The 23,119-nt window shown below is 42.5% G+C and overlaps 1 protein-coding gene across 1 annotated transcript in view; it reads right to left on the bottom strand.

Moving 5' to 3' along the window:
• Positions 1 to 23,119, bottom strand: part of PIK3C2B (phosphatidylinositol-4-phosphate 3-kinase catalytic subunit type 2 beta) — a 274,534-nt gene that overhangs the window by 71,573 nt on the left and 179,842 nt on the right. Inside the window, exons 13-16 of the mRNA XM_068269615.1 lie at positions 17,607 to 17,774; positions 9,951 to 10,059; positions 8,176 to 8,318; positions 5,250 to 5,438 (exon numbers count right to left, since the gene is read on the bottom strand). Of these exons, the coding sequence (XP_068125716.1) occupies positions 5,250 to 5,438; positions 8,176 to 8,318; positions 9,951 to 10,059; positions 17,607 to 17,774 (609 nt within the window). The remainder of the gene's footprint in view (positions 1 to 5,249; positions 5,439 to 8,175; positions 8,319 to 9,950; positions 10,060 to 17,606; positions 17,775 to 23,119) is intronic.

Here is a 23,119-nt window from a genome sequence, read left to right as displayed (position 1 = left end):
CAGGTGATCTGTATGGAATGTTAGTTTACTGCGAGTTCTATGCACATTGGGAGATACTGCTAGTTTGGCAGTTGGAAAAAGCCAATATTTCCCACAATGCAACAAGGTTCACAGACGGAAAACTGTCAGGACCATGGCCCTGATGTCACACTGTGGGAGGGGTTTCAGCACAATATTAGCCCTACAGATGTCCCTGATGATCTGTTCAAAAAAAGGTAAAGTTTTCTCATGGGAAAGGGGCTATGAGCTATTGATTGGGATGAAGTTCAATCCTGGGTTAAAGTTCCTCTTTAAAACCATCACTATTATCCACTGAAGAATTTAGTGTTTGTCATAATAGTAGAGTTGATTGCTGTGTTTGTAAACATGATGATCTAAAAAATAGCCTAATTTCAGCAGAAATAATACTATTTTTCAGGCATTGGGGTGATTGTCATCTTTATAAACAAACTTTTTTGTACGTGTCCAACAGCATTGGGAGCACAGTGAGAAATACAGGTAATGCAGAAATACTACACCCCCTCTAGTGGATAATCTACACCACTATATTTATCACAACAACAGAAATATGGTACAGGATGCCAGTGGAAGTCACATGAAGGAGTAAGTGTTATACTGAACAGGTAAGAACTGGGGCTTGGTAAAGTAAAGTTGTGCCATTAAACTTTTGTCAGCTAAAATCAGTGGCGTAGCAATAGGGGGTGCAGAGGTAGCAACCGCATCGGGGCCCTTGTGCCAGAGGGGCCCCATGGGGCCCACCCTCAACCACAGTATTAGCTCTCTATTGCTCCTGTGCTGATAATATTCACCTCTATAGATGCTTTGGATAGTAGTAATCATTATTAAACTGTTCTCTGTCCCCTTCTTGCACCTCTGACACTGTGGTTGTCCTTTATGTTGGTTTTGGAGAACCGTATCAATTGCTATGTTAAGCATGCTTGGGGGGGCCCCAATGCAAAATTTGAACTGGGGCGGTGGGGCCCATAGCTCCTTCGCTAAGCCACTGGCTACAATGATTGTTTTTGGCCGGCAGACTTTTCTTCTGCATTCAAAAAATATCAACCAAATAGCAATTGGCTAGGTCAGATTTTAATGTGTGAACCAGGCTTTAGGCAGTTTGTAACCAATGGCTTTAAACACAGATTTTTCACTAAAACCCTTTTGGGCTTACTGATATTAACCACTTCCCGCCCAGGTACAGTATATCTACGCCACTTTTAACTTCATTTCCCCGCCCGGGGCGTAGATATATGCACCCCCGCCGCTACCACCACTGACCGCGCTCCCGCTCGCTCGTGCTCCCGCGCACGCCGCCGGCCGCTCGCCTGGAGATAAATGAACGGGTAAACTGTTTGCGTTCGTTGATCTAAGTCCTGGCAGCAATGATCGGCATGCTTTCGTGAGAAGCTGTTCGATCATTGTGAAAAAAAAAAAAGTTTCCCAGCCTCATTACACTTTCTGTAAGCGTACTTCCTACGCTTACAGGACGCATTCACAAAAAATTACTGTGGCTATCTTGTGGCCAAATAGTAAAACTACATCCAAAAGCATTTTTCATATATAAATACATCGTTTTACATTATAAATTATAATAATAATAATAATCCGAACATTTATATAGCGCTTTTCTCCTGGCGGACTCAAAGCGCTCAAGAGCTGCAGCCACTGGGGCGCGCTCAAGAGGCCAACCTGCAGTGTTTGGGAGTCTTGACTTGAACTCCTTACTGAATAGGTACTGACCATAGCCAGGATTCGAACCCTGGTCTCCCATGTCAAAGGCAGAGCCCTTAACCAGTACACTTTCCAGCCACTTTAACTCAATACCCTCCCACACTCCCCAATTATTATTTTTTGTAATAGAAAAAAAAATTACAATTAAAAAAAATACATAGTTACCTTAGGAACTGAACTCTTTAAATGTATATGTCAAGAGGGTATAACCCTGTTACTTTATAAACTATGGGCTTGTAATTAGGGATGGACACAAAACTGAAAAAAATGCGCCTTTATTTCCAAATAAAATATTGGCGCCAAACATTGTGATAGGGACATCATTTAAACTGTGTAATAACCGGGACAAATGGGCAAATACATTTCATGGATTTTAATTACAGTTGCATGCATTATTTAAAACCTATAACGGCCGAAAACTGAAAAATAAAGATTTTTTTCCCAAATGTTTTCCGATTTTCCCATTAAAACACATTTAGAATAAAATAATTCTTGGCATAATGTTCCACCTAAAGAAAGCCTAATTGGTGGCGAAAAAAACAAGATATAGTTCATTTCATTGCGATAAGTAATGATAACGTTATAGACGAATGAATGGAAGGAGCGCTGAAAGGTGAAAATTGCTCGGATGATGAAGGGGTAAAACTCCTCAGTTGTGAAGTGGTTAAGAAGAAGTGAATGAGCACTCAGGTTCATCAATGCCTTATATGTGATTAAAGAGAACCCGAAGTGTGTTTAAAGAATGTTATCTGCATACAGAGGCTGGATCTGCCTATACAGCCCAGCCTCTGTTGCTATCCCAAACCCCACTAAGGTCCCCCTGCACTCTGCAATCCCTCATAAATCACAGCCACGCCGTGAGGCTGTGTTTACATCTGTAGTGTCAGTCTCCGCTGCTCCCCCGCCTCCTGCATAGCTCCGGTCCCTGCCCCCGTCCCTTCCCTCCAATCAGCAGGGAGGGAAGGGATGCAGGCAGGGACTGGAGTTCTGCAGGAGGCGGGGAGAGCAGCAGACTGACACTATAGAGATAAACACAGCCAGCTCTGACAAGCTGTTTGTCAGCAGCGTGGCTGTGATTTATGAGGGATTGCAGAGTGCAGGGGGACCTTAGGGGGGTTTGGGATAGCAACAGAGGCTGGGCTGTATAGGCAGATCCAGCCTCTGTATGCAGATAATATTCTTCAAACCCACCTCGGGTTCTCTTTAATGAATGTTTTCTGTAGCTTTGGGAGATTAAGCTAGTTTACAGGTGTATGCATATATTTCTGTATATGTTTCTATAGAACCATGTGATGAGATCCTCTGTGAGTTAAGATATCTTAATAGTAATAAGAATAGGAAATGCCTGCTGAGATGGGTGTTTTTTGTGACATATGTAAAGTGGGTCATCTGGTACAGGAATTTGAAATACTGTATATTCACCTGAAAAGCTATTACACACTCTCTGTGCATGTATCCATGGAAAGTGACCACAAGATGGCACTATAAACCAATATGGACAGATGTATGTTTTAACAAATCGTAATTCAGGTGGTGTAAGTGAAGCCAGATGGATAAATCTTGGCTTCTAGAAGGTATTAGTTGCTAGCGGAAACTAATTGGCAACAGGACACTCCACAGGAGCTGACAAAGCCATGTGACCTACTGATAAACAGGCAGATCTGCCCTATGGACTCTGTGCACTGTGCTAGGGAACTGATGGCTCCAACGGCAGTTTACACGTTCTTTTTATAAAGTAGTGTGTAAATTCTAAATGTTCTGCAATGAGTATGTGATCAAGATACAGTACTTATAATACATGGCAGTTTAAAGAGAGCCTGAAGTTCTCTAACAAAACGCCAGTTGTCTGACTTCTGTGTTGATGCTCTGCCTCTAATACTGCATGCATGCACATCAGATGCTTTGACTCTGGTCCATCGCCACTGGCTGAATGCTTGTTGCAGATCTGTGACTAACACAACTAAAGCCTAATGCTCAGCATAACAGCCAGGAAACTGGCATATTTTCAAAGATAATGAAGATGGCAGTCTCCACATGAATCTTACTTCAGGAAACTCCAGGTTCTCAACCAATCGTATGTGTTCCCCAAGAGTGATTTTGCTGGGCTCAGGAATTCCCTAATTTTGTTAACAGTTTATCCGTTATAGTATGTTCAGCTCTGTGAAGCTAATACAGGGGCATTACAGTGCAGCCCATATTCTAGGCCTCTTGCACACTACATGCAATTGCGAGTTTTTATACAATCCGATTTTTGATTCCAATTTAAAAAAGTACTGCATGCTGCTACATTTTTTAATCGGAATCAAAAATAGAATCGTATAAAAAAATTGGAATCATATGTAGTGTGCAAGAGGCCTTATAGAGTATATCATATCACCGATGTAATGACTGGAAAAAAAATATTTGACTCTAGGCAATTTTCAGGATATATAGGTGGCTGCAAACTGAAAGGACTACCACCTCATCATTAGTGTTACAGAGAGAGAGAGAGAGAGAGAGAGAGAGAGAGAGAGAGAGAGAGAGAGAGAACAGAATGAAACACAATACAGGGCGAGGGGGTTTCATGCCTTATGAATTTAGTGAATAATGCATTCACATCATTTTGAAATCATTTACATTTTATGTTTTAAATGTAAGTAATGTTTGCGCAGTGGTGAATATACAGCAGAGTTTGGAGCTTCTCTTTAATGTGGTGATCTTTTATCCAACATACAATTCCTGTCCAGGAATAACATAAAAGGAAACCACAAATGTAATGTCACTGCTGCATACTGCTCACTGCGACAGATGACACTGCCTTTAGGTTATTATTACTCTTTCACATAATACGTATAAAACAACTTTTTTGTAGGGTAAAGGGTTTTTTAAAGATAAACTCTGACATTACCATAGCTAAACTGCTTACTGCATAATATTACTAAAAAGATAAAGACTGATTATACTTATCACATACAAACATTCTTTAAAACCATGGACTCCAGTTGTCAGATTACCAAGCTTGCTTTAACCACAATTATGACGAGCTTCTTGAGTTATGACAAGCATGGTTCAGCTATATGTACAAAGTTAAATGATAACCTGGGCAGAAACAACAGTTTAGTATTTTTGTGAAAGTACTGTAGGCTTTTCAGTTTTGGGTCAGGTTGCTCTTTACCTGGATATTATGTATTACATTATACTTACCTGCTAATTCCCAGCATCCCTGAGATTCCCATGTCACGACCTACTGAATACCCATGTACAAGCTATTGTTTGTGCGGAAATAGAGCCAGTGCTGCTGACTGAATGTCGACACAAACAAACAATAGAGTTGACATGTAAATTCAGTGGGCACTAAGGCAGAAATACAGCATTTATTCCCTTGCCTTATTTGAACTGGAGAAGCTACTTCTGCCTGCAACAGTAACAAAATGTGACCTTGCCAAAATTGTCTTTTTTTTCTTTATACGCGTTAGGCTTAATAGTTGTGTTGACAAAATAGATCATGGTTGCTTGCCAGAACTAATGCCATCACTTACGTAGCATGAAGCAGACTAAGGGCATCTTGATGTTTCATTTGAGTCCATTGGTCCAGTAAGGCATAAATCTCTGGCAGGCATGACCACTGCCAGCTAGGTGCACTGGCCAGCACCAAGGGTAGGGAGCTGATCTCGGAGTAACAGTAGTAACGCATTTCCCACAAACGTTTTTTATCCACGTCTGTCAGCCTGCAATATAACAAAGAAACAAAATATAAATGTATGTATGAAAACATCAAGTCCAATTAAATGAATTCTTAACACATTTATACAAGATATACAACTATGTCCCCAACGTTCACATTTTGTCCGTTTGCACTACACAAACTGCTTATACGTCTTATTTTATGTATTTATGTATTTATAAAGCGCCAACATATTACGCAGCGATGGACATTAGTTAAGGTAACAGACAATATTTAGGGGTGACATACAGCAATAAGACAATACAGGAGTAGGAGTACAAGGTAATGCTTAGTCAGTCACTGGATGGGAGCATGGAGATTAAGCAAGTCAAGATCACTCAAGAGTTCACTCAGATCCATAGGATGGGTGTACAGTAATGGAGGGGTATGAACAGGTAGGAGAGATAAGGAGGAGGACCCTGCCCGAAAGGCTTACAAATTTAGAGGGAGAGGTTGGGGCACGAGAGGTCCAGAGTTCAGCTGCGGTTTAGAGCACTAGGGAGGAGGGGGGGGGGGGGGTAGGCCAGAGTGCAAAGGTGAGTTTTGAGGGCCTTCTTGAAGATGTTGAAGGAGGGGGAAACACTAATGGGCGGAGGTAGGGAGTTCCATAGTGTTTGAGCAGCTCTTGAGAAGTCCTGGAGGCCTGCGTGGGATTGGGTGATGCGGAAGGCAATCAGGCGAAGTTCAGCAGGGAGAAGTGAGTCTTAGCCAAGAACAGTCTACCTTTTGTATGAGGCTTCAGTCTGAATAATATCTGAATTAAGATTTAAGAATTCTAAAGGGAACATTTAAAAAAATTAAAAATCCATTCTTGAGACTTTAACTTTACAAAAAACAATCATGGAGAACAGATAGTTATAGAAAAGATATCAACGTTTTTAGATATATTATTTTGTTACAGAACTTTGCTGGACTTCAGTTCTTAAGGTGGCCACACACCATACAATTTTTTAAATATCTGTTCAATTTAAGAATTGCAATACATTTTTCTGACTGATTGTAACATTTCAAAAAATATGACCAATGTACCACACACGTATGTTCAATTTTTCCCCCAATTATGATAAAAATGATTGGAAACTTTGACAAAATTGCTAGGATGTGTATATTAATAAACTGACAATCCAACACACACCATACAATCTTTAGAAAGATTGAAGAAAAATATCTGGCATTCCGGATCGATTAAAATCGATGAAAACGGGACGGCTTTTTTTCGGAGATACGATCGTTTTTATCGAATTACTGTAAAATCGGATCATTTTATTGTATCGTGTGTGGCCACCTTTAGATGTGTCCTCGACAATGAGATGACAATGTACACATGCCAAAGGGAATGTGGCGTGTATACAAGTGTACAGTGACCGCCACGCACATAGTTTCCCTCTTAAGACTTGGTTCAGATGGGCGTCTGAACCAGCCACCTGCAGCAGCCCAGCGTCTCGTTCCACAATGCTTTTCTGGAGCAATGCAGAAAAGCATTTGTTAGCTTTTGGCGGTGCTTCCCAGCTTGCAGCGTTTCTTTTACCACACCGGGGGACACGAAAGTGTGGAGGTAAATAATCAAAATCGGTATAGAAATGCGGCATCTGAGCAAACAATATTAAGCGATCATACAAATGGCTATCCATTGATCTGAATGGACAGTGTTCAAACGAGAGGAGTGATGCAGCCTGCCATGTAACACAGTGTAACCATCTGTGTAAAGCAAGACTTACCCTGATTGTCCGAAGACACTCCATCATGCGCTGTGCTATTTTCCCTTTCTTCCCTCTCCAGAGAAATACTACACGCTGCTCACGCTGCTCAGCTATACTCTATTGACTGTCTGTACAGCGCTTATTACTCATAGGGCCTGATTCACAAAGCGGTGCTAACAGTTAGCACCCTGGTGAAAAGCCCTTTATCACGCCTAAACTCAGTTTAGGCATGATAAGTTTAGGTGTGATAAGTTTAGGTGTGTAGGCATGATAAGTTTAAGCACCAACTGTGTTAGCACCGCAGTGCACAGCTGATCAAAAGTTTTGCGCTAGCAAAGTCTGGTGCACTTTGCATAGAGTTTAATGGTGCTGCTTTGCGTGCGGGACTTTGCACGCTATCTACACTTATCTAAACTTAGCATGCCTAAACTTATCACACCTAAACTTATCACACCTAAACTTATCACACCTAAACTTATCACACTTAAACTGGCTTTTCACCAGTGTGGTGCAAAGGTTATCATGCCTAAAGTCTTTTAGGTGTGATAACTGAGTTATCACCGCTTTGTGAATCAGGCCCATAGTGTCGCTCAAAGGATCAAGAACAATCTTTATGGGAAATACTTATCGAAGGTGTGCACGTACCTTTAGACTATGGTGGAACATCAGACTAGGACTATGATAGGGATTCAATTGTGACCCCCCCCCCCCCTAAGAGACAGTTAGTGACAAAACCATGTATTCTTCAAAGTGCTGTGTCAGCACTATATAAATCCATAATAATAGTAGTGTGTTTAGCAAGGCAAACTCAGGTTATTATTATTACATAGTTACTATGTAATTATAATAACCTGAGTGGCCCTTGCTAAACACACTAAACTTGTAGATAGGCCTTTCTAAACTGTCTCTAGTATCTTGTTTTTGAAACCGAGCTGACCTGGTTGCCCATGAGCTGGGGGTGATAACAGCAAACAAAAGGAGGGACATTTTAAGGATATGAAGAATGAAGGAAATGAAGATGAGATTCCACAAAGTACCTACCTGTATAAAGACTCCTTTTGCATTGCCTCTCGCAGCTCATTCCTGTCTTTATCAGGTAAACTAACTAGCTCGTATTTGGGACTGAAGGTTTTACTTTCTGGTTTTGAAAATTTCACATCAAAAGCAGAAGTGGGGAAGTCAATCTGTGAACAGAAATTTGTGAGAAAGGTGAGAAAGGCATTAATGAGTATTTGTATAGACGATACAGCTTACAAAGCTAAAATACAGCTAAAGCCTTAAAAATGATAGGTATCTTAGAACAAAATAAGAACATAATTGCATTGTTATTGAAATGTAGGGAAATAGTCTTTCCACAGAATTTCTGAAGCACGCTGCATAGGCAATATCATTCATGCATTCATTTATTTTAAACTAATTTATTACACGTACATTAGCTATTTCTGACAACTATATCTACATGTAAATACATTTGGGTAAAAACATAATACAGCTAACTGTCATGTTCATTGACTAAGCTTTCCCTGGCAGCTATAACTGCAATACATACTGTACTCTATGCTTATGGACTAATCATTTTTTTCTCCTGGAATATTCACCTAAAATACTTTGTCATGGTTCTAAGATGCATTAAAGAGGTTCTTAACTGGTTGAATAGTTTTGTGAGACTTTGAGGTCCAAGAGAGAAATCACGGCTTATAAGTAAACCAGAGGGAATAGTACTGCGCTACAAAACAGATTGCTGGCCACACTTGTTCAGTCTACTGATCACATGGTACAAGCTACTAACTTTCCCAGCTCTAAACCAGCCCCAAACCAGAGCACTTTCACCTGCATGTTTGACTTTGGATATGGAAATTTTTGGCAGTATTTTTAGCGTACATTTGAAATGGCCGCGTCCAAATTTTAGCACAGGATGTAGCCGAAAAGACAGCTCACCCTGCTGCAGGCAAACTCCTGGGTGGCGTTAATAATCTTTCCCCTCCGAGTTGTCACACATCTGGGGGGTGGGAGGAAAATACATAATTGGGGCACCGGTTAAACAGCCAAGAAACAGTAAGAGACAGCTTGAGATATGGTTTTACTGCAGGAAAGTTCAAAGGGTCATTAGCTCTGCTCTGTTTTACAGCTTAAAATACAGAGTGTGGTTTGTAAAAAGCAAATATGACTGAATGATGCAATGTTATAAAAAAAAGCTACTGTATATATCTCAAAATAAAAAAATTGAGAATATAATTAGAATAAATTTGAGAAAATAAAAAAATGAGACTCTTGTTTGCTACTAATGTTCTATTCATAATCCATACTACACATACAATTCATTATATCACAAGTTTCTTGTTTTCTTTTGCTTCAGGCTTGCTTTAAAAGAAACCAGAGACGGAAAACAAGAAAGATTTGATACTAACCCGGGGCTTCCTCCAGCCCCATCAGCACATCCGAGTCCCTCGACGCAGACCCCCCCCCCCCAACCCCCATCCTCCCGCACGGTCTGCGGTCCAGCCGCAAACAGCCCCTGGTAACTGGTTCAGTCACGGCAGACCACAGGAGGACAGCGAGGGACTCGGACGAGCTTATGGGGCTGGAAGAAGCCCTGGTCAAGTATCAAATCTTTCTTGTTTTCCATCTCTGGTACACTTTAGGTTCTGCAATTTCTCCCCTTCTGGGAAACCCTTGTAAACCAGGCCAATAGTAAAAGCACAAGCCTAATATAAAGTTTATGCATGAAGCACCTCATATTGACTGGACAGGTACATTTACCACATCTGATTGCACTGTATCTTTACGTACAGTATACACTGATTGTTTAGATTTACCTGTAGAATGATGCTGTCTGGCTCATTTACATTGGGTGTACTAAAATTAGCAGTGCCATGCTTTGTGGCTGGCCACAGACCCAGTAATTGACGGCCACAGGTTAAAAGCCTGCAAATAATAAAAGAAAAGTAAATTAAATACTGTTAGGGAAGTAGCAATTTGCTTACACAGCTACTGTATACCTGTTACACCATTGCCACAAAACAAACCGGTAGTGAGAGAGAAGGCAGTCTGCCTTTCTGAAATACGCCACCGAGGAAGCTGTTGTGCAGATCCTCTGGCTTAAGTACCTTCAGTCACTAACCCAAAACAGGTATGCAGATGACCATAGATGGTTAATGAGCCACAAATAATTCTGACTTGTATGCAATTTTAATGTGAATTGTATGCAGCTTGGAATTGGGCTTATCAAAATCAACAGTATAAGCATGTAATTGGCTTAAGGTGCAAATACATTGCTCGATTTGCGGTACTCATATCCAGCAGATTCGATCTTACTGATTAAATCCGGCAGAGACTGATGCTGCAACTTGGCAGCCCAGTAGTAGTTTCGATAATTGATCCGGCATTCTGGAAAGATCTCAACGGCAAGGGCTCGGCTGGTGCATGGCGGTAGTGGCTTTCTATCTTCCCATGACCGATGGACCGTACGGACCCTCAGCCAGTCTCCCCCCATGTAAAATGTGTGTCCCGGGCTGTGCAGAGTGTTGCAGGGTCCCCTGTCTGCCGGGTGTCCAGTCAAGTTTTTCTGCCTTAACAGGTAACGGTTGTCGCCTGAGTTTAGAACTAACATCAGTACATGCAGAAGGTTGACAGGGTACAGGCACCCCGATGGCAGTGAAGAAGGACCCTGAACACATGAGGAGGTGCATCGGCAGACAGGTGAGCCTGTAACACCTGCACAACCCAGGGAGTACACACAGATGGGGGAGATCAGGGGGCCCAGCAGGCAGAGGCGGCTCCACAGATTTCAGCAAATCATTCATTGGAAATCTGTATTCCGATGTATGGCAGAAATCTATCACTCACTGAACAGATTCGATCAGAGAAGGATCTATCAGATTATAAAAATCTGCTGCATCATCTACCAATGTATTGGCACCTTTAGTTGAAAGCTGCACACAATTAACATTTAATTTGAATGCAAGTCTAATTATTTACATCTCAGTAACCATCTCTATTGGCTGCATGCTTGTTTCAAGTCAGTAAGTTAAAGGTATCTGATGGCAAGAGGAGTGGGAGCAGCTGGATTCAACACAGGATAGAGTCGCAGATCGCGGCTACATCACTGTGTTAGCCAATATGGTAGAGGTTTGGGGCCTGATGTTCAAGAAGCAGATAGGAAACATTCATTTGAAAAGATTACAGGGGAGGGCTGGTGGATAAGGTGACAGGCACTAATGCTAAAATGAAGAAGGTTAGGGTTAAACAAAGAAATGCAAGGTTAGGGTAGAGGTTTTCATCAGGAATGGGATTTTTGTTAAAGGGCGGGGCTTCTGGTTATGAATTAGTAAAGAGATTTTTGTTACAAAACGGAAGGTTAGAAATCAGAAAGGGGATTTTCATTAGGAAAGTGGGTTGTTAGGCAGTTTGATTGGTTAGAATTAAGCCATTAGCGTGTGAATAAACAAAATTTCTTAAGAAAAACTCTTCTGTAGCCAAGTTAAGGAATGATCAACAACTGTGTAGCCAAAACCTTGTACCACCACCCACTCTTCACACACTGAATCCACACATGTTAAAATGATTGCCCAGCCCTATGTACAACATACGTTACATACATTACAGAACAAGTAAACTGATAAGTCTGATTGTTGTGAAACTAGCACTTTTTGGATGGAGATTTTGCCTCTATTATTTTTCAACATAGGTTTGCTTAACAGTACTGTTAAAGGACACCTGAACTGAGAGGTATAATATGGAGGCTGCCATATTTATTTCCTTTTTTTTCCAATACCAGCTGCCCAGCATTGAGATCAACAATCTCTGTGGCTGCAGTATTATCTGGAACACCCACCTGCCTGAAAAGCATGTGGCTAAAACCAGACAGAGTTCAGTCACCTCAGTGACCTCATTCAAAATAGTGCTAGTTGTCTGTGTCTCCCCCTTCTCCATTCCTATGCTATTATCATTTCAGTCCTAATATCTATTTAGCTGGACTAATAGATAAAATAGCCCCCTCAGTGTTTCGGGTTGAGCGTGTGATGCTGTGAATATGAAGTTTTAGGCATGCTTTAACAAAAATGCTGCAAATATAAAACAACAATCCACAAAGTGCATAAACAGAAAAAGAAAATCAAATGAATACTTGGTGTGACCTCCATCCATTCAGCATCATCATGCATTGCTATTTTATCATGGCATTCTAAGTAAAATTCATAAATTCAGCCACTTTAACCAAAGATTAAACTTCATTACAATGAGTAGCAAATAGCCTCTTTCTCATAAGAAATCTTTACCTTTTCTTGAAAATTAGGGTCTGTGTGGCTGATATTGTGGTGAAAGCCCTCCCACAGTGTGATGTCATGACCAAGGTCCTGACAATTTGCTGTCTGTGAAACACGTTGCATTGTGGAAAATAAGTTACTGCCAAGTAAGGATGATCAATGGTATACAAATACTTATAGTATAGTTTATGCAAATTTATGTAAATTTTTATGCAAACATATCCAGCTTGAAAATTGACCAATCAAGTCAGCCAACCAGGTTTACATTGATTGGTCCATTTTCAAGCTGCATATATTTGCATACCAATGTGTGAGAAAACGCCGCCGCGTGTACTGATAGCAAGGCGGCTGGCTCCGCGTCCAGCGCGGCGGTTTGTACGCAGCAGCATGCGTCTGATAATATGATAGATTGCGGAAAGACCGCCGCATGTACTGGCAGCAAGGCGGCTTTTTCCACGTCCAATGCGGCGGTTTGCACGCAGCAGCGTGCCTCTGGTGTGGTTGGGTCTGTTAGTGCACCTGGATGGAGAACTACGCACGCGAGCCAGAAGTCAGACCTTTATGCCAGCAGGAGATGGATCAGCTGATCAGGATGATCAGCTGATTCCTGCTGGACTCCTGATTGGCTGAGTGGCTCGGGCGGAGCGGCAGAGTCCTGCAACTATATATATAGCTTGCTTGTCAGTTGCTGGTTGTCTGCCATTGCGAACACTTATGTGGAAGCACTCAGACCTTAGTCAGATCCTACAGTGTGTTAGAACCAGGATGACCTGGGAATTCACACTGAGCCAGATTACTTGTATTGTTATTCTATGTTATGTTTTAGACCAGTTCCAGGGTGTTGTGACTACGGACCTCACACCCAAGACTAGGATACTGTGTCAGTTCTATGTTATGCTTTAGACCAGTTCCAGGGTGTTGTGACTACGGACCTCACACCCAAGACTAGGATACTGTGTCAGTTCTATGTTATGCTTTAGACCAGTTCCAGGGTGTTGTGACTACGGACCTCACACCCAAGACTAGGATACTGTGTCAGTTCTATGTTATGCTTTAGACCAGTTCCAGGGTGTTGTGACTACGGACCTCACACCCAAGACTAGGATACTGTGTCAGTTCTATGTTATACCTTAGCCCGGTTCCAGGGCATAGAGAATAGGCCCTCACATCTAGTTAGGGCAAGCCTGTTCATATTAGCAGCAGGGCTCCCTGCAACCCAGCCTGGGTCCCTCTTCTAGGGAGTCCTCAGGCTACAGGAATATTCCCCACAGTCAGGGGAGTATTCCTCAAGTCAATCAGGCCACCGGTGTCTAGAGGTTAGACATATTTGATTATTGGCGATTCTGCAGATCCCCAATAATCAGGTATATCTGTATTCTTGGGGATACTGCAGATCGCCAAGAATAAGATTCTTTCTCTGGTTGCTGACACCAATTGTTACAGAATGGCAGACCCAACCCAAATGGACGCACTGTATAGACATGTTGAAGTTCTGACCGCCGCGGTAAACAATCTTTCGGGGACAGTTTTGAACCAACAGACCCAGATCAGCCAGCTATTTGGCGCTATTCAGGAACTTCAATCAGCTATAAACTCAGTGCGATTTCCTCCTAGCACAGACATACGTATGCCTGTACCTGAAAGGTTTTCTGGTCACAGATCTGACTTCCAGAACTTTAGAAATAGAGTGTTATCATACTTTGAGTTGAGACCTAATTCTTCGGGAACTGAGACACAGAGAATTACGTTTATTAAGACTCTGTTGTCAGGAGATTCCCAGACCTGGGCATATGGTCTTCAGGCAGGGAATGAGGCCCTAGCATCAGTTGAGGAATTTTTTTAAAGCTATGGCTATAATTTATGATGATCCGGACATTGCCTCGACTGTTGAGCAGAAGCTCAAGATGTTGCAGCAGGGCAAGGATTCGGTTGAAAATTACGCAGCTGAGTTCAGGAAATGGGCAGTATCTGCGAGATGGGGGCCAGTTGCACTCTTGGATTGTTTTTTGGCAGGGTTGTCGGATGAAATTTATGATGTGATGATTGGACATCCTGAGCCCAAGTCTGTAGACGAGGCAATTTCGTTGGCCGTGCAGATAGACCGCCGTTTGCGCTACCAGAGACAGGTTCATGGTAGGAATGCTAGAAGGTCTGTCTTACACGACTCTTCTCGATCTCCATCACCCGCAGACGAGCCGATGCAAACAGGGTATTCAGGGTTGAGTCAGGAGAAAGAGTCACAGAGGGCCAAGAAAACGTAATCTAGATGGTGATAAGGGGCCAGGAGAATGTTGCCGTCTGGGGTTGGTCAACACCATAGGCGAGCAGTCGCTCCCTTTAAACAATGATCATCTGCTCCTTCCCTGCTCTATTACATGGGAGGGTCAGACTAGTTCCGCAGAAGCCATTGTGGACTCCGGTTCTGCGGTAAACCTCATTGATTACAATTTTGTTAAAAAATTGGGGATACCTTTGTCCCCACTTAACCGACAGGTTCTGGTCACTGCAGTGGATGACTCGCTGCTGCAGAGTGGTCAATCTCTTTTTCAAACCCCCTTGTTGTCATGTTGTTTAGGGGCGTCACATGAAGAGAGATTACAGTTCCTGGTTATGCCCATGGCAACCTCCACCATTATTCTTGGTATGCCCTGGTTGCAACTCCACTCCCCACAGTTTGACTGGGCTTCAGGTCAGCTGCTGGAATGGTGAGCCTATTGCCATCAGCATTGTTTGGGCAGAGTGGCAGTTCGTGCTACCAAGATACAGGTTGGAGGAGTGGCAGTGCAGGTTAAAGCAGAAGCTGTAGTTAAAGATGCCAAGCCTGAGACCGGCCTACCTCGAAGGGTGGTTAGGGCACCTGCGGAGTCGGTGGAGGACTGGATGCCTAGTCTGGGCCCTTGCCAGCGAGACATTCTAGGGGGTAAAACATCTCGTCAGACTTCACCGGGTACATTACAATATTTACCAGTGTCAAGAAAACCCCGGACTCTGAAAAATCAGACTAGTAAGAGAAAGTCTGTAGAGTGGGAGTTTTCTCCAGGGGACATGGTGTACGTATCCTCTCGGCATGGGGCCCTAAAGCTATTATCAACCAAACTGGGTCCTACATTCATAGGACCATTCCCAGTGATCAGGAGAGTTAATTTTGCCATCTATGCTGTCGATCTTTCAGCCAGTATGGGAGGTGTAAGATCAGTCCATGTGTCTCTGTTGAAGCCAGCAGTGCACATGGATTCCCCTTCCTCCCTCCCTGTGATGGTAAAAGACCAAAGACCTGGTGGAGAGTGTCCGGAGTCCACTCCTCAGCTATGTACTGATAGCAAGGCGGCTGGCTCCGCGTCCAGCGCGGCGGTTTGTATGCAGCAGCATGCGTCTGATAATATGATAGATTGCGGAAAGACCGCCGCATGTACTGGCAGCAAGGCGGCTGTTTCCACGTCCAATGCGGCGGTTTGCACGCAGCAGCGTGCGTCTGGTGTGGCTGGGTCTGTTAGTGCACCTGGATGGAGAACTATGCGCGCGAGCCAGAAGTCAGACCTTTATGCCAGCAGGAGATGGATCAGCTGATCAGGATGATCAGCTGATTCCTGCTGGACTCCTGATTGGCTGAGTGGCTCGGGCGGGGCGGCAGAGTCCTGCAACTATATATATATAGCTTGCTTGTCAGTTGCTGGTTGTCTGCCATTGCGAACACTTATGTGGAAGCACTCAGACCTTAGTCAGATCCTACAGTGTGTTAGAACCAGGAGGACCTGGGAATTCACACTGAGCCAGATTACTTGTATTGTTATTCTATGTTATGCTTTAGACCAGTTCCAGGGTGTTGTGACTACGGACCTCACACCCAAGACTAGGATACTGTGTCAGTTCTATGTTATGCTTTAGACCAGTTCCAGGGTGTTGTGACTACAGACCTCACACCCAAGACTAGGATACTGTGTCAGTTCTATGTTATGCTTTAGACCAGTTCCAGGGTGTTGTGACTACGGACCTCACACCCAAGACTAGGATACTGTGTCAGTTCTATGTTATACCTTAGCCCGGTTCCAGGGCATAGAGAATAGGCCCTCACATCTAGTTAGGGCAAGCCTGTTCATATTAGCAGCAGGGCTCCCTGCAACCCAGCCTGGGTCCCTCTTCTAGGGAGTCCTCAGGCTACAGGAATATTCCCCACAGTCAGGGGAGTATTCCTCAAGTCACTCAGGCCACCGGGGTCCCTGGTGGTCTATGCTCAGAGTTGTACTGTTATACCAAACACTCACATCACTCAGGTGTCTAGAGGATAGACATATTTGATTATTGGCGATTCTGCAGATCCCCAATAATCAGGTATATCTGTATTCTTGAGGATACTGCAGATCGCCAAGAATCAGATTCTCTCTCTGGTTGCTGACACCAATCGTTACACAATGTACATAAATTTGCATAAACTCAGAAGTATTTGCATATCTCTGATCAATACTACTGCCAAGCAAGCAATTTCCCCGTCTGTGCATAGAACTTTCCGTACAGATCACTTGGCAGAACTAAAGTCACCACCAGTGATACATTTCAGAATGTAAAACAGAGAGAGGGAAGATTTTACAATGGGCAAACACTGACTAAATGATCTATAAATGAATAGTCAACAATAAGACATTTTATTCATTATGTTATTTTCACTATAGTTCCTCTTTAATGATTGTACTTATGCCTGCCTCAGTACCTCTCTCATTAATCAGACTGTAAGAAATGGCTCAATAGGAGCCATGAACAACACAAACAGTTTCCCAGCTGAAGCTACCATATTTTTCTTATTTTACTTGTGTCCACCCCTGGTGGAGGGTTGATATACCCCCTTTCCTTTCTATCTACAGAGAGCGACTTCTTAATCCTGAGTGGGGACAGGTCTAATCTCCTCACCTGCATGTACAGTGGTTGCCTATGAGGTAACCCTGGTTTGTGAGGTTAATATACATCAATTACTAGTAAATACTACACTATATTGGGCTCTCGGTATCCCCATTTGTGTATTATTTTTCTTTGGATATGCCGGTTGTCTGAAATACCGTAATCATTGTTTTTATTTTTCAGTTTTATTTTTCATACTTGATGAGTTACCAAAATGGTGTTTCATTGCTCAAACTAAAGTTCAGAAGCCTACTTATTATTTGACTAGAGAATGTTTTGGATGCATCTACCAATAGAAGATATATAAAAGTAACGTACTGCCTGAAGTTGAAGAGAGGAGTCGTCACCCAGCCCAGAGGCTGAGGATTGCGTTTCTGCTTGTTGGCTTCAGAAGAGCTTCCGGGAGGGGGGACAGACACTGCATACAATGTAAATGTCAGAAGAGTCTCCCTAGGTAGGTGGTTTATTTGCACTGGAAAACAGATCCTAAAGAGGGAAAAGAAAATAGAACACTGTAACCTTGGAGAAGAAAAATCCTATAGAGCAACAAGAACCAATTTAACAATGTATCTGCACACAAATAAGACAATTTCCTCACATACCGGGTTGCAACATTGCATTTTCCTGTACATAATAGAATTGCTGTAATAGTGTATTAACACATGTATAGTCACATTCATAAAGGAAATGCAAAATAAGAAAGTAAAGCATGAAGCAAAGTGAATTTTGGTATCTCTTATGAACACTGTACTGTACATGATACTTGAATATATTGCATCTCATCTCCTGGTCCATTTACACTGCTGCCTTGAATGTATGTACCTCACTGCATTCAAGTAAGCCAATGGGAACAGCTTAGTCTCATCTCCTGGTCCATTTACACTGCTGCATTAAATGTATGTACCTCACTGTATTCAAGTTAGCCAATGGGAACAGTGAAGGAGGAAGTGGCTGGCACAATTCATGACTCAAAGCTGATTCTCCCTCCATAATTAGTTACACACAGGTTCACTTTAACAGGAATAAAATAGAAGTTGTCATCTTTCCACCATAATTTATGAGTCCCAGCCCAGTGTTCTCTCCAGGCTCTTTTAGCCGGGTGCTACACCCGGCTAGTTTTGGTGAGCACCCGGCTGTCATCGACTTACCTCCTCCTCTGCTGCAAGCAGAGAAGTGCCTGCCCTGCATTCTGTCATTTTGACCCACCCGGCTACTTTTTCATGCCACCCCCACCCAGCTATTTTTTCATGCTGCCTGGCTGGAAAATAAATTCTTGGAAGAACACTGACAGCCTATGACTACTATAAAGTGGATAGCCTCAAGCTGGTTGCCTGGGGAAAACGTTGATCTTATTCTAAGCTTACATTACCTGTTTATCCACTCCAAAATGAATCCAAGTTATCCCTTCCACACACACAATGCTACGAAAATGTGTATGCAAACCCTCACGTCCCATCTTCAGCACTACATCATATTCTGTGGCTAAAAACAAAATGGCAGCTCTCAGCTCATCTACCTCTCTTCCACAAGCTATCAGTAATCCAGAGAACCAAGTTCAACTGCTCACTCTCACCAACTAACCACTCTGTGTTGTTCTCCAACATACCTCCTCACTATTCAAGTAATTATCTCAACTGCGATCATTGCACTGTTCATGAAACTTTCCTGTCTCCTGCTCGAGTCACCTGATCACACTTACCGTATATGCATAAAAAAAGCAGCAATTAGATGGAAAAAAGTCACTTTTCAGCATGATTGCCAAGATAAGTGAACATTCAGTGCCAAAAGCTACAGTCACCATATTTTATATGGTGACAATCAGCCAGATAACAGTTAATGGATAGTAAGATACCATTTGGCATTTAAAAGTGGAGAACGTTATAGTGTACAATAGAAGGCTAAGTGTATCTCAAACACTCTGTCCAACATGTTGCTGCAAATTATCACTTTAATTAGCTGTAGGCATCTGCGAAGCAAGTCAATGGAGTGCATACTGATGTGTTTTTTGACAAACAGTGGTCACAACTAATGATCCATTAACTAGCAAAAAAATGACTTTTTTTAAATGGGCAGCATAATCTCTGCCACTTGCACTCCAGACACACACATTATGTACATCTGCCACCAGAACTAGCAGTCAAAGGACCTGCTAACTCTTCAGCTATAGTTTATCATCAACTTGCCAAGCATTTCTACTAAACATTCCTTACTATTGGGCCAGGGGCAGTTGGCAACCCTTTAGGCTGGTTTAACACGGTCACCGACGCACAATTGTGTTTTTATGGCATATCCGCGCAGGATCTGCTGTGGTCCATACAGCCTCCGTTTACAGCCTCTCCAGGATACCCTATAGGGCCCAGCAGTTGTCTGTAATTTGTATACTGCTACAGACGATGCATGCACTGAAGCTCTGACAGCACTAGCGTTCCATGCCTGTGTTAATTCCACTGTAATCATTCCACTGAAGTCAGTAGTGTGTGTCATCTTGCTGAGTAATAAGAGAAATGGAACTCAGATGCCATCTATGCAATGCAGTCCATGCACTCATCAGAATGGTAAAGTTCACTGTACCACACACACTCTTTTCACTGTATTTAGCTCTGCCATTAGGTTAAGTATCTTAACCCAGTGACAAGTCTGCTTCAAGGTGCCTGGCATCCAGGATATGGGTATGACTACAAAGGCCATTGTTGTATTTTTATAAAGGCACACTTCATGACTAACATCAACTATCTCAAAGGTTTTGTTTATTACACTGTACGGTGTTCTCCAGTAAGTACTGGAAAATCATATCCAGACGGTGGAACGCCTGTTACACACAGTACTAGCATCCATGCCAAAACTTGGTTTCACTCTTCTTTTTTTGTGTGTGCGTCAGCTAAATGTAATGCTGAGACTGCAAATTCTGATCATTTCCATTATTATTATTTAGTACTTATATAGCGCCGACATCTTACGCAGCGCTGTACAGTATATATATTAGCTTGTCACTGTCCCTCAAAGGAGCTCACAATCTAATCCCTACCATTGTCATGTGGCCATGTATATATCATTTAGAGTATGTATAGTAGTCTAGGGCCAATTTAGGGGGGGGGGGGCAATTAACGTATCTGTATGTTTTAGGGATGTGGGAGGAAACCAGAGTCTCCGAAGGAAACCCACACAGACACGGGGAGAACATACAAACTCCTTGCAGATAGTGTCCTGGCTGGGATTTGAACCAGATACCCAGCACTGCAAGGCGAGAGCCACCGTGCTTCCCCATGCAATAATAGGCACGGCATACATGGTAATTTTAGAAGAAGCCCATGATGAGAATGATATGATGCCATTTGCCTAGCTCCTGTGCACCTCCTCGATCTCTATTTTTGGGAGCACACTTTGCAAAAAATGAATGTGTATTTTCATAATTGTGCAAAGTGTGCTTCAAGCCTAAAGGTTTCACACTCACCAGCCCACAATGAGGTAGGTGGAACCTAGTGGGGTGATGTATACACTGCTCTGTAGCTGGAAGCCCAATCTATACCTGTGTAATAACCAACCACATATATAGGAAGAGGCAAAGCTCTCAACTCTCACAGGAGTAGGATAATTGAGGCTGATCAGACAGGGCACAATGAAGAAGCAAAAATGGTGCAACTCTGAGCACTAAGTGGAAGCCCCCAAAAAAACCTGAGGTGAGAGACATATGGAAGCTGCCATATTTATTTCTTTTTAAAGTGGACTTGAACTTTTGCACAGGACAAAAGCAAAGCATAGATAAATGTACCTTGTATGTATTTAGAGAGTTTAGCCTGTCTAATTCCACCTAGTCAATGACTAATTATGAGTGTAATTTGATCTCTCAGCTGTGTCAGCTGGCTGCTTCAGCAGAGCAGGTAACACAGAAGGTTAACCCTATATCTGCTTCCATTAAAGCAAAAGTAAACAAACTGCAGATTTATTGCAGGATTTGTATCAGCTGTTACTCTTTTTTTTTCTTTAAAGGTTATTAAGCTGCGTCTTATCTTTTAGAGGAGAGAGGCAGTTCGGAGTTCAGGTCCACTTTAAACAATACCAGTTGCCTGGCAGTCGTGCTCATCTTTCTGGTCAGCAGGGAGCGTAGCATTAGGGGGTGCAGAGGTTGCAACTGCATCGGGGCCCTTGGGCCAGAGGGGCCCCAAGGGGCCCTCCCTCAGCTGCAGTATTAGCATTCTATTGGTCCTGTGCTCATAATAATCACTTCTATAGATACTTTGAATAGTGGTAATCACTAACAAACTGCTCCCCATCCCCTTCTTGCACCTCTGACACTGTAGTTGCCATTGGCAGGTTTTGGTGTGCCGTATCAATTATGTATAGAGTGTTTAGGGGGCCCCAATGTAAAACTTGAATTGGGGCCCACAGCTCCTTAGCTACGCCACTGCTGGTCAGTAGTGTCTGAATTTCATACCTGAAACAAGCATGTAGCTAATCCAGTCAGACTTCAGTCAGAGACATCTGATATGCATGCTTGCTCAGGGTCTATAGAGTATTAGAGGCAGTGGATCAGCAGGACAGCCAGGCAATGTGCATTAGATCCTAAGGTGCCTGTGAGGGTGTGCAGCCAAAGATCTATAAATCATGCTACCTTAAATATTAACCAAAATCTGCACATTTTGAATATGAAATATTGTAACCAATACACAAGAATGAATCATACATTTTTAATTCATCCATGGTGAATTTATTTTGTGTAACCGCTGTAAAAATAGCAGTTGAGATGAGTTGAATTAATTACTAACATGACTGGCGCAGCTTACTAACATCTGGCTCATCATTATCTTGTGCTTGTTTAACAGCATATGTGCAATTGGAACCATCTTGTGGCAGATCTATTTTAGGTCATTGGCTGCCTGTCTGGGCAATGTACAGCAGCTTGTGACTATATGAATGTTTAACTGAATACTGTCTGACCTGATTTTGTTTGCAAACTAAGGGGAGAGATTTTTTAAAAACTATTTTATGAGGCAGTGGAATAAAGTTTTTGTGACCAAAAAAATCATTTTTTATGGCTTACTGGGTGCTTTATTATCTGCTTACTTTTTTATTAAAACTGTAAAATATGTAAATCCATTATCATAAAACCCCTGTCCCTGCGTCCTCCTGTGTCCGTGCTCCCAGATCTGACAGCTTGCAGTCTGTGAAATGTATTGCATTGAGGGAAATACCATATTTTCCAATTGCCAAGCAACTAGTATATCCCTGTTTGCATAGACTTCTTCCGGGAGGGGGGCACACATATCTGTGCGCACACGAGGGACAAGTCCATGCGTCTGTTGCGGGGAAGGGGGGTGTTGGGGCCTAGTGCCCGTTTCTTAACTTTTACTAGTTAAAGTTAGTAGTTACTAGTTAAAGTATAACATAATATAAATGTAGATTCATTCCCTTCAAAAAGGCTACTAGCCTGGGTCCTGTGCTGGTCATTTAACTGAGAATTCAGATCTCATTTTGTGACTCAGACTGTATCGGCTGTCAGATTGGCGCAGGTGTGTGACCCTGACACTACTTACATAGAAAACTTACCATACAGTATATACAAATATAGATTTATATTATGTTGCGACGAAACAGCAATGCATGTATGATAAAAGTGGGGACCTCCTCCCCTGTTATCATATATGCATTGCTATATTGTTGCAGCATATATAAATATAAAACAAAGAAGTGAAGAGGTTCTGGCAAAAATGGCTGCACCACTAATGCAGAGAGGCTGACACTACATCTATATACATGCAAGGTCTCTATATGATACTATTTGAAAAATGTCCCTGTGAAACAGACCATACAAAAATAATCCTGTCACACACAAC

The sequence above is a fragment of the Hyperolius riggenbachi genome, chromosome 2 (genome assembly GCF_040937935.1).
Source record: "Hyperolius riggenbachi isolate aHypRig1 chromosome 2, aHypRig1.pri, whole genome shotgun sequence".
Taxonomy (NCBI): domain Eukaryota; kingdom Metazoa; phylum Chordata; class Amphibia; order Anura; family Hyperoliidae; genus Hyperolius; species Hyperolius riggenbachi.
Note: the sequence above shows the minus strand (reverse complement) of the source record. Positions and strands in the feature narration are given on the sequence as shown.